Consider the following 11607-nt stretch of genomic DNA (forward strand, 5'->3'; position numbering starts at 1 on the left):
CTTCAGTTTCTTTCTTTAATGTTTTGTAGTTTTCTCTGTAGAGGTCTTTTACATCTTTGGTTAGGTTTATTCCTAGGTATTTTATTGGTTTAGAGGTTATAGTAAATGGAATAGTTTTCTTTATATTCTTTCGTTGTGGATTCATTGTTGGCATAAAGAAAAGCAACTGATTTCTTTAGGTTGATTTTGTATCCTGCAACTTTGCTGAATTGGTTAATCAGTAGACCAGAGACTGAAGTTATTAGAGAAAGGCATAGGATCTACACTTCAACATATAGATACAGGGAGTAACTTTCTCAATAAGACTTCCAAAGCGCAGGAAATTAAAACAAGAATTAATAAGTGGGATCTCTTCAAACTAAAAAGTTTCTTCTCATCAAAGGAAACCATCAAGAACCTAAAGAGGAAGCCTACAGAATGGGAGAAGATCTTTTCCAGCCACCACTCTGATAGGGGGCTAATATCCAGAATATACAAAGAGCTCAAAAGATTCTACACTAGCAAAACAAACAACCCAATCAAGAAATGGGCAACTGAAATGAATAGACATTTCACAAAAGAAGAGATACAAATGGCCAATAGATACATGAAAAGATGTTCAACATCACTAGCCATCAGGGAGATGCAAATCAAAACTATGCTGAGATTCCCTCTAACCCCAACCAGAGTGGCAAACAAAGAAAAAAAACAACAACAATTGCTGGCGAGGATGAGGGGAAAGAGGAACTCTTTTACACTGTTGGTGGGAATGCAAACTAGTTCAGCCACTATGGAGGTCAGTATGGAGATTCCTTAGAAAACTGGGAATAAAGCAGGGCGTGGTGACGCACACTTGTAATCCCCATGCTTGGGAGGCTGAGACAGGAGGATTGAAGCCAGCCTCAGCTACTTAGTGAGGCTCTCAGCAACTTAGTGAGACCCTCTTTCCAAATAAAATATAAAATAGGTCTGGGAGTATAGCCTGGAGGTAGAAAGCCTCTGGGTTCCACCTCCAGTACCAACAAATAAAAAATAAAAGAAAGAAAACTGGGAATAGATCCACCATTTGATCCGGCTATACCACTCCTGGGTATCTTTCCAAAGGGATTGAAATCAGAGAACTACGTTAACATATGCATACCCATGTTCATAGCAGCACAGTTTGTAATAGCCAAACTATGGAACCAACCTAGATCTCCATCAACAGATGAGTGGATTGCAAAATTATGGGAAATACACACAATGGAATTCTATTCAGCTATAAAGAAAAATAAAATAATAGCATTTGCAAGAAAATGGAAGGAACTAGAGAACATTATGTTAAGTGAGATTAGTCAAGCACAGAAAGAGAAGGGACATATGTTTTCTCTAATATGTTCAAGCTAGGGAATAGTGGTAATACCAGAGGGATTCCAGATGATGGAGGGGAAATCTCAGCAAACCTTGAACGGAAGGATAGGCGAGGAAGAAAGCTGAGGTTGTTCAATGGAGGAGCTACTTACGAATATGTGTAATAGTATAAATATAACATGGTTAACCTGGACACTCTATTGGAGGGGAAGGGAAAGGGAGGGGGAAGGGCATGAAGCACAATGTAAATGTACACCACTCTCAATATGTTCCACCTATAAAAAAATTAAAATTAAAATAAAAAAACAAATTTAACACATAAAAGTTAGTACCAGTGCATATTTAGTTAGAACATGTAATAAAAAATAAAAGGGTTTTCCATAGCAGCCACAGTATTATTTTCTAGAAATGAGAACACTGAAATATGTGGAAATTTATTTGAAGAAACTTTGTTGATAAGTTTTAAAGGTAATCTGAATAAATACTCATACTGTTCAGAAAAGGAAAATTCACTAACAGGTCCATCTTATAAATCTATAAATTCAATATAAGCCGGGCGTGGTGGCGCACGCTTGTAATCCCCGCGCTTGGGAGGCAGAGACAGGAGGATCGCGCTGGTTCGGAGCCAGCCGCGCTGGCTTAAGAGACCCTGTTTCCACATAAAGTTAAAAAATAGGTCTGGGAGTGTAGCCCATGGGGGTGTATCCCGGAGGTAGAAGGGCTTCCAGGAACCCCAGTACCACCAAAAAAAAAAAAAAAAAAAAAAAAATTCAATATAATACAAATTAAAATCCCCACAGAACAATTTTATTAAATATTTATACAGAAAGAAATATGTGAGAGAGGCCCCTGGTCATTTCTTAGCATTCCCACAGTTTACTCTGGTCCATGATAGCATCATCTGTACTAAATTATCACATGAGCTTCCAGACTCTTCTATTTTCCTTCGTGCAGGTTCGAAGCCAGCTGCCCTGGCTTAAGAGACCCTGTTTCTAAAATAAAAAAGTATAAAAATAGGTCTGGGAGTGTAGCCCAGAGGTTGAAGGGTTTCCAGGAACCCCAGTACCACAAAAAAAAAAAAAAAAAAAAAAAAAATCAGAGCTGAGATTTGCATCACTTATTTCTGATTTCAACCCTCTTCTCTTCAACACTAGACTATACTCTATTTTTGCTAACCCTTTCTAAAATGTTGATAGCATATTATTTTACTGTTAAAACATGCTCAAAGATGTTTGGCATATGTGCTAAATAACATTTATATAAGATATATTCCTTGATCGCATGTGAAATATGCTTTAATTTCACTTTGAGAGTCATAAAGCTGACCTGGGGTGAAAATCCAAGTTGACTCGTGTGTGTGTGTGTGTGTGTGTGTGTGTGTGTGTGTGTGTGTGTGTGTGTAAATCTAAGTTGACCCATTGTGTATGTGTGTGTGTGTGTAAATCCAAATTGACCCATTGTGTGTGTGTGTGTGTGTATGAAAATCCAAGTTGACTCATTGTGTGTGTGTGTGTGTGTGTGTGTGTGTGTTTGAGCCCTACTGGGGATGGAACCCAGGGACATTCTACCTCCAGCCCTATTTTTTTTTTTTTTTTTTTTTTTTTTTTTTTTTGTGGTACTGAGGGTGGAACCCAGAGGCTTCCTACCTCCAGGCTATATTCCCAGACCTATTTTATATTTTATTTGGAAACAGTGTCTCACTAAGTTGCTGAGAGCCTCACTACATAGCTAAGGCTGGCTTCGAACTTGCTCCATCCTCCTGTCTCAGACTCCCAAGTGCAGGGATTATAAGCGTGCACCACCACACCCAGCTCCCTATTTTTTATTCTTTATTTTGAAACAGGGTCTCACTGAGTTGCAAAGGACCTTACTAAGTAGATGAGGCTGTCCACAAACCTTAATATTCTTGTCTCAGCCTCTCAAATGCTGGGATTACAAGCATGTGCCACCATGCCCAGGTTTATTATGTTTATATTGTGATAAAGAGAAATCAAAATTTTAATCAGTCCATTGTCTCTAAGGACATTGTCATCATTTCTTAGTTTTTTAGCCTTGAACCTTTAACACCTTTTCTCCTGTGGCACATTTTTATTGCACTCTTAAATGTGGTTCTATAATAAAGCTCAGTTTTAGTGATAACAGAACCTGAGTGTTGAAAGAAACTATTTTTATAATTTCTGGATTTATGATAATGATGAAAGTTGTATTATGTTGTTATGGCAACCAAAATTCTAAAGTACTGATTAATGACAACCTCACTGATTTTAGAAGTAAGCAACTCGTTTCTTAGCTTGGTGCTTTATATAATTATTTAAAACACAGTTTTCAGGAATATATTTTAAAATGAAAATTATTTCTCCATATGGGTTATAGATTAATCCTTACTAAAGTTTTTGAAATTTACAATACTAGGTGGTTGTGGCACTGTGACATTTGTACCTAGACAAATTGAATTTCTCAGTGTATGATATTCTGATGTAGAAGAAACCAAAAATGTTCTCCTATAAAATTGTGTAGAAAGCTGATCTCCCTTCTTTTTTCTTTTCTCTACTAGTAAATTAACACATAATTGTTCTATTAACTATATGATACTGCCAATCTCATATATGATACTGAGTCAACCTCAGCTACTTAGTGAGACTCTCAGCTACTTAGTGAGACCCTGTTTCCAAATAAAGTATAAGATAGGTCTGGGAGTATAGCCTGGAGGTAGAAGGCCCCTGGGTTCCACCCTCAGTAACACCATACAACAACAACAAAAAATAATAATAATAATAATGATAAATAATAATAATTCATCATTATGTATAACTTAGTTTCATATATGATATTAGTGATTAAAAATAATTTCAGCCAGGACATAAGAAGATAAGACAGTATAATAAATAGATGGGGGAATGGACAGATAGACTGACTTTTTAAGATAAAGGAGCACACCTGTAATCCCAGTACTTGGGAGGCTGAGACAGGAGAATTGTAGGTTCGTGGCCACCAGACTCACCAATTTAGTAAGGCTCTCCACAACTTAGTAAGACCCTGTTTCAAAAATAAAATAGGGCGGAAGTTGGGAGTAGCTCAGAGGTAGAATACCTCTGGGTTCAATCCCCAGTACCCCCCCCACACACACACACAAAGATAAAAGGTAAACTTACTAGGAATATAAAGGAAGGAATAGTAAAATAGAAAAAATGTTTGTAGCACTACAGAAACATCCAATTTCTATACAATTTGTTTAATACAGATTGTGCTGGTATTGGAAAATTATGCTGGTATTGCTCTGGTATTAATTTCCAAAATGTAAAAAAAAAAAATTCAGAGCCTGGGTGCTGCACAGGCACTCAGGCAGGGAGGGATGGCAGCTGTTACAATGCAGAGTTCCTCTCTCTGTCCTTCTGTCCTTTTTTCTAATTTTTACTCATAGTAAAGCTTTTAGCTCTAAAAATGTGTGGAGACAATTAAAAACCCCAAGACCACGATGATTCTGCGGGGGGCTTCAGAGCCATAAAGATACGGCAGAAGTCAGGTAGATTATTGACCCCTACATTAGTAAGTGCACTGATGGAGGCAAAAAGGCACCACCTGACTAAGAAGTTACTAGCCCATTGCCTTGGTAACACTGATAAGATTCCCGTCAAAATCTATTTAAAGGCTGGGGTCCCAAGAAAGTCAGAGTTCCATTTTCGGGCTTTCTAGCGTGCTTTTTCTTCTCTATTTCCTACTGATTTTGTAATAAAGATTTGTTAAAGCTGCACCAAGATGCCTGTTAGTTTTAATTTTTCCATTAAACAAACTTTATTTTAATAACGGAAAAGAGCCCACAGCACCATTTATAAGCATAACACAAATAATTTATGTGCATATTATAAATCATTACTTTAGGAACCCAATTGCCCAAAGTGATATTTATAGGTAGATATACACACACAGATTTCTTTTTAAATGGAGACTAATTAAAATAGTCTTAACTATCAGTTGAATAATATAGTTTAAAAGCTGAAAGTATCTTTTAACAATTATCTACTTCAATACTTTTAGTGTGGGAATTGGTTGTGGAAGTTAAATTACTTGTTCCAGGCAATAAGAGTGAGTGGCAGAACTTCAGCAGTCGCTTCACTATTACCATCTCACCTCTGCTGTACTTTATAGAATCCATTAGAAAACATTTAGTGAAAGTGCGCATGTGGACCTATACCTGATGTTGTAGTGGTGGAAGTACTACCACATTTGTTCAGCATTGTGGAATCATACTATCAGTTCTTTGCTCTTCATATTTTGAATTGGCTTGGATTCACTTCAGAGAATTCCTCTTATGTGGTTTCTATCCTTTTGACTGACAGGCAGAGGAAATAGTTTCTTTTCTTTTTCTTTTTATTCCCCCCACTGCATGAAAAGCTTCACTTTCTCTTCCAGCTTTGTTTTCTCGCTTCTTACCCAGTATACCCATGTTCATCTTCAAATCCCTTTTCTCAGTAGTTTCTTAAAACAGAAACAGAATAAAGAGGCACTATACCATCAAAACACTGCATTTAAAATAAATGACAGACTCTTGCTTGGTTTTATTGGCTTTGCTTATTTTTGCAACTTATTTGTGTTTTAGCACTATTGCTTTATTCCATTTTTTTCTATTGCAGACCTGCGGTTTTTCAGCTGCATTGTGAGTTCTAGACATCCAGAAGCTGATTTATCTTAGAAATAGAAACATACCTTGAGTTAAAATAGCTCTCAATACATGTAATTTTTTTGTTGTTAGGACTTAAAATCAAAGTTAAAATTTTACTATTTCAGAATTTTTGATAATTCTAATTTACCGGTTTCTCTCAATTTTTATTATTACTTTTATACTATTATTGGTGCATTATAGTCTTATGTAGTTCACAGTGATAGTGGCATACATGCACACAGTACTTGGGGGGGCTTTCCCCCAGCTCCCTCCCCAGTCACCCCTTCCCTGTACAGGATGTTGAGATTCTCACATATGTACATAATATCAGTGGAAATGATTTCTTAATTCTGTCTTCCCTACCACCACCTTCTTCTATACTACCTCACTGCTTCCACTGGAGTTGCTCCTTCATTATCTAAGTACCTCTGGTATCTCAGTCACTCCCTAGCTTCCACATATGAAAGAAAACATATGACTCTTCACTTTCTGTGATTGGCTAATCTCTCTTAGCATAATGTTCTCCAAGTTCATTCATTTTCCTACAAATGATATAATTTTGTTCTTTACTGCTAAGTAGAATTTTGTGTGCACCCATAATTTTATAATCCTTTATCTATTTGTGAACACCTAAGTTAGGTCCATAATTTGGCTTTTGGTGAACATGTGCTGCTATAAACATGAGTATGCATATATTAGTGTAATATTCTTATTTCAGTTTCTTCAGAAAGATATTCAAGGGTAGTATAGCTTGATCATATAGTAGATCCCCCCCATTCCCAGTGTTCCTATGAATCTCTACACTGGTCTCCATTGTGGCTGTACTAATTTGCAGTGACACCAACAGTAGAGAAGAGTTAGGGAATTCAGTTAATTAGAGTATAAGCAAGTATGAATATGCCATGATGAAACCCACTGTTCTACATGATTAATATGTACCAATAAAAATGAGTAGTCTTATTTCTCTTTATATGCTATCAAATATACATTATATTCAGATTGAATATGGGTTTTTGAGGAAAAAGTGTGAGTACTGAATGCTATGTAATAATGTGATATGCATTGCCCCAAAATCTGCTGTTTTGCTTTAAGTAAAGGACTGAAAGCATTATTTCTAAAATCTAGGATCTGACTTGTTTCAAAATGGTTATAAAATACATATTATATTTAACAAATATTTAAAATACCAGATGATAGTGTTTTCAGCTATTTAACTTACTAGAAACAATTCTGGCATCACTTTTATGCATTTATTGCTAGCTCAGTTAATTTTAGGAAATATTTCTAATCAGTAGATCTAAAATCATTGACACCTCAAGGTCCAAACTAGTGTCTCTCATCACCTTTTGCAGCAGAAAGGCAATGTAGACAGCCATGCCCCTCCACTCTGTGCAGAGAACGTATCCAGTGCTTCTTTCTCCCTACCCTCATTATGGAAGCTCTAGCAAAGTTGCTAGTATAAAATAAAAAGTTAGTTGTTCTAATTTTTAAAAAATTACAAAAAATGTTAGTTGCCTAGGATTTGGAATCCCATCAGAATGAGTCAGTGATGATCCAAAACCATAATTGGACTTCTCTCTATATTCCATCCAATAATTCATGTTCTTTTCTAGACCACAGACATATATTTCTGCAGACAGCTTTATAAATGTATTATTTTGGCTATTACTAGAAAATTAAAATTGTGTTTCAGAAAAGGACACAATTCTGAGAAAAACAGATTAAAGAATGTTTTGTTGGGAGCAGTGTTGCAAGCCTGTAATCCCCACAACTCTGGAGACTGAGGCAGGAGAATTGCAAATCCAAATCCAAGGTCAGCCTGGGCAACCTAGGGAGACGCTTTCTCAAAAAAAAAAAAAAAATGATGATGATTAAAAGGGCTTGGATTGTAGCTCAGTGGTAGAGCATCCCTGGGCTCATTTCCCAGTGAGAGAGAAAAAGAGAAGCACACACACGTCGTTTTGTTGGTGGTAGTTTCATGGAACTGGCTTGGTGACTGCTAATGCAACTTATTCACCAACACTACTGTGATGTTAGTCTGACCAGTCTCAGAAATGTGCTTGACTATCTAAGAAAAAGCTTGGCTTGTGATAGCCACTAACCCAGTAGTTGCAAAAGAAAATGGTAGCTTATGAGGCTATAATAAGACTACTTAAATTTATGGAAGGTTCTTTTTCTCCTTCAAGCATTCCAGTGAGCACTGAAAATATACTGGGTTTTAAGTGACATGGAAATATGAACAATATCAAGTTGAAACTTCAAGTTTTGCAAGATAGCTAAGACATGAACATATGTTTATGTAATTTCAAATGTCTTTAAAAGTGTGTTTCCACATTTTGAGATTAGTTTTTATTATATATATATATATATATATATATATATATATATATATATATATAAAATGTTTGATGTGGAACTATTCCTCCCCCAACACAAAGCTATTATGATCTGAAAATCAAGTCAAGAAAATGTAGAAGTTTAGCCAGGTGTGGTGGCATACGCTTGTTATCCCAGCATTCGGGAGGCTGAGACAGGAGGATCGCAGTTCGCGGACAGCCTCAGCTACTTAGTGAGGCCCTTTGCAACTCAGACCCTGTTTCAAAATAAAGAATAAAAAAATACTGGGTTCCATCCCCAGTACCGCAAAAAAAAAAAAAAAAAAAAAAAAAAAAGAGAAGCCGGGCGTGGTGGTGCACGCTTGTAATCCCTGGGACGAAGAGACAGGAGGATCGCGCAGGTTCGAAGCCAGCTGCGCGCTGGCTTAGGAGACCCTGTTTCCATATAAAAAATGTAAAAATAGGTCTGGTAGTGGAGCCCAGAGGTAGAAGGGCTTCCAGGAACCCCAGTACAGAAGAAGAAGAAGGAGGAGAAGGAGAAGGAGAAGGAAAAATGTAGACGTTTTAATGTAACTTAGAAGTGATAAATGTCATAAGAGGAACAGAAAAAGTGCTGTGGATATTACAAAAAGTGTTTTTAGCTTGCAAGATCAGAGATTTCATGGATGAGAGTACATTTTTGGCAGAACATTAGGATATTTACAGTGGTGAGAGGTGTTCTAGGCAAATGGAGGAGTGAGTGCAAAGCAGCTGATGTCAGCAAGTGTAGGGCAAAGAGAAGGCTGAAGAGCTGTGTGGGAGCGCAGGTGCGAGTGGCAGTACAAAAAGCCCTGGAGGAGGGAAGTTGACTTTGCTGAAGCCAAAGGAAGCCCCTGAATGCCGTGAGTAGGGGAGAAGGGAAAGATAAAAAAAGTGGGCTTCTGGAGGATTTTTCTAATAGCAGTGCTTAAGAGGGAATGAATGTGGAAGAGACTGCAAAAGGGAAGACCAAATAAGTGTTTTCTTCTGTACTCTAGGCAAGAGGTGTTGGGATATGGTTATGTCATTAACAGAAATAGGAAAACAAGAAAAGCAAGTTTGGCAGTCAAACTTAAAAGTTATATTTTTAATTTATTTTTTGTAAAAGTCAAGAAATTGGGGTCAGTGCTCTAATGAATAGATATAGGGCTAAATGACTGATGTGTGCATGTATACTTCTACCATCTTGTACTCTATTAAGATTTATGACTACAATGCACTAATAAAAAATTAAAAATAGATATAGTGATAGGTGAATAGTACAAGTATATTGGGATGACAAGAAGTAAACATCACAACAACATAGAATAGACTTAATCAACTCAGTACTGTTTTATCTATCTAGTTTTTTGTTTGTTTGTTTGTTTGTATCTACGGTTCTGGGGATGGAACCCAGAGGCATTCGACCTCCGAGCTACACCCCCTGCCCAATTTTTTATTCTTTTTATTTTGAAACAGCATCTCACTGAGTTGTGGAGGGCCTCACTAAGTAGCTGAGACTGTCTGCGAACCGCGATCCTCTGGTCTCAGCCTCCCAAATGCTGGGATTACAAGTGTGAGCCACCACGCCTGGCTAGCTAGTTAATTTTTAAAACATTCACAAAGCTTTATCTGGTATCTTTTCATGTGCTTTTGTGGAACTGAATGTGTGCAAATATTGCAGTTTATTATAGGCAAGCATCGCATCTTAGCCTGGTGATACAGAGAAATGAGAAATCTAGTAGAAATAGTAGTAGTGTTGGCATAGGGCCTATAGGAGAAAAGGCAGTTTACCATTCTCTACAGTGTGTTCTATTCAGTAAATGGTCTGAGATATTCAATACTTGATCATAGAATAGACTTCATGTTAGATGATTTGATTCAACTATAAGATTATAGGAAGTGTTTCAAGAACATGTAAGGGTGGCTAGCTAAAATATTTTGTCTAGTACATCAAGTTTATTAAATGCATATTTGACTCCTGTCAACTTATAACAGGTTTATCAGATGTAACTTCATTGTAAATGGAGGAGCATCTCTATATGCCAGGCACTGTTACAGCCCTAAAGATAGAGCACTAAGTAAGACACAATCCCAGGACTCTAGAACCTACATAGTAATAAGGATGATGTTAATAAGTCATAAATATTTTAAGATGCCTTTTATCTCAAATTAAGAAAGTAATATGTAGCTGTGCAATGGTCTGTCTGTCTTTATTTATTTATTTATTTATTTTGTGTGTGTGGTACTGGAGGTTGAACCCATGGGCTTTTCTACCTCTGGGGTATACACCCAGACCTATTTTATACTTTATTTGGAAACAGGGTCTCACTAGTTGCTGAGAGCCTTGCTAAGTAGATAGGCTGGCTTTGAACCTGCGCGATCCTCCTCTCTCCGCCTCCCAAGCGCGGGGATTACAAGCGTGCGCCACCATGCCCAGCTGTGCAATAGTTTTTAAATAGTCGTGGTTTGATAAATTTGGAAATGAAATGCAGTGATTCAAATATAAAGTTTTCTTAAAATTCTTTGTGAATACCTTTCAGATGATTTTTTCGCAATTTGTTTCCTTATCAACAGAGAGCAAATCATAAAACAGTCTACAGAACTGGTCTGCAGAGCCTATGGAGAAGTGTATGCAGCTGTGATGAATCCAGTCAACGAATACAAAGATCCAGAGAACATTCTGCACCGATCGCCACAACAAGTGCAGGCACTCCTTTCCTGATTGTTGCAGCAAAATAATTCCCAGTGTTTAATTCCCTAAAACACTGGAGGTTGTTTTGTTTGTTTGTTTATTTGTGGTACTGGGGATGAAACCCAGGGGCATTCTACCTCCAAGTAACACCCCCAGCCCTATTTTTATTTTTTATTTTGAAACAGGGTCCCACTAAGTTGCAAAGAGCCTCACTAAGTAACCAAAGCTGTCTGTGAACTGCAATCCTCCTGTTTCAGCCTCCCAGCGTGTGCCACCATGCCCCGACTGGTTGTTTTCTTTTTCAGCCTATTAATCTTTGCTTTGAAATTTGAGTTACAGGTTTGTTTTTTTATTTAATCATAATATTGTAGATTCCAGCAATTCCTCTCATTCTCAATAATGTGGAAGCAAGTAAATCTTGATCTACTATTATATCTAGTCTCTGGATAAAGACACACTCTTCTTTGTTTGCCACCTCTCTAGCTCCCCATTTCCCCCTTAATCTGGACTATGGGTGTATGGCAAATGTAGTATGAAAAGTTTAAGGATTTTTTTTCAAGACTAGTTCTAAATTAACACCTTATAAAAAT

The 11607-nt window shown here is 37.1% G+C and overlaps 1 protein-coding gene across 1 annotated transcript in view; it reads left to right on the top strand.

Moving 5' to 3' along the window:
- The window catches only part of COG6 (component of oligomeric golgi complex 6), a gene marked incomplete at both ends in the record, with an annotated part of 70355 nt that extends 59308 nt beyond the window's left edge, over nt 1–11047 (top strand). Inside the window, one exon of the mRNA XM_080690217.1 lies at nt 10900–11047. Within this exon, the coding sequence (XP_080546343.1) occupies nt 10900–11047 (148 nt within the window). The remainder of the gene's footprint in view (nt 1–10899) is intronic.
- Between the last annotated feature and the right edge of the window lie 560 nt (nt 11048–11607).

Source organism: Muscardinus avellanarius (genome assembly GCF_963383645.1).
Source record: "Muscardinus avellanarius genome assembly, chromosome: 2".
NCBI lineage: Eukaryota > Metazoa > Chordata > Mammalia > Rodentia > Gliridae > Muscardinus > Muscardinus avellanarius.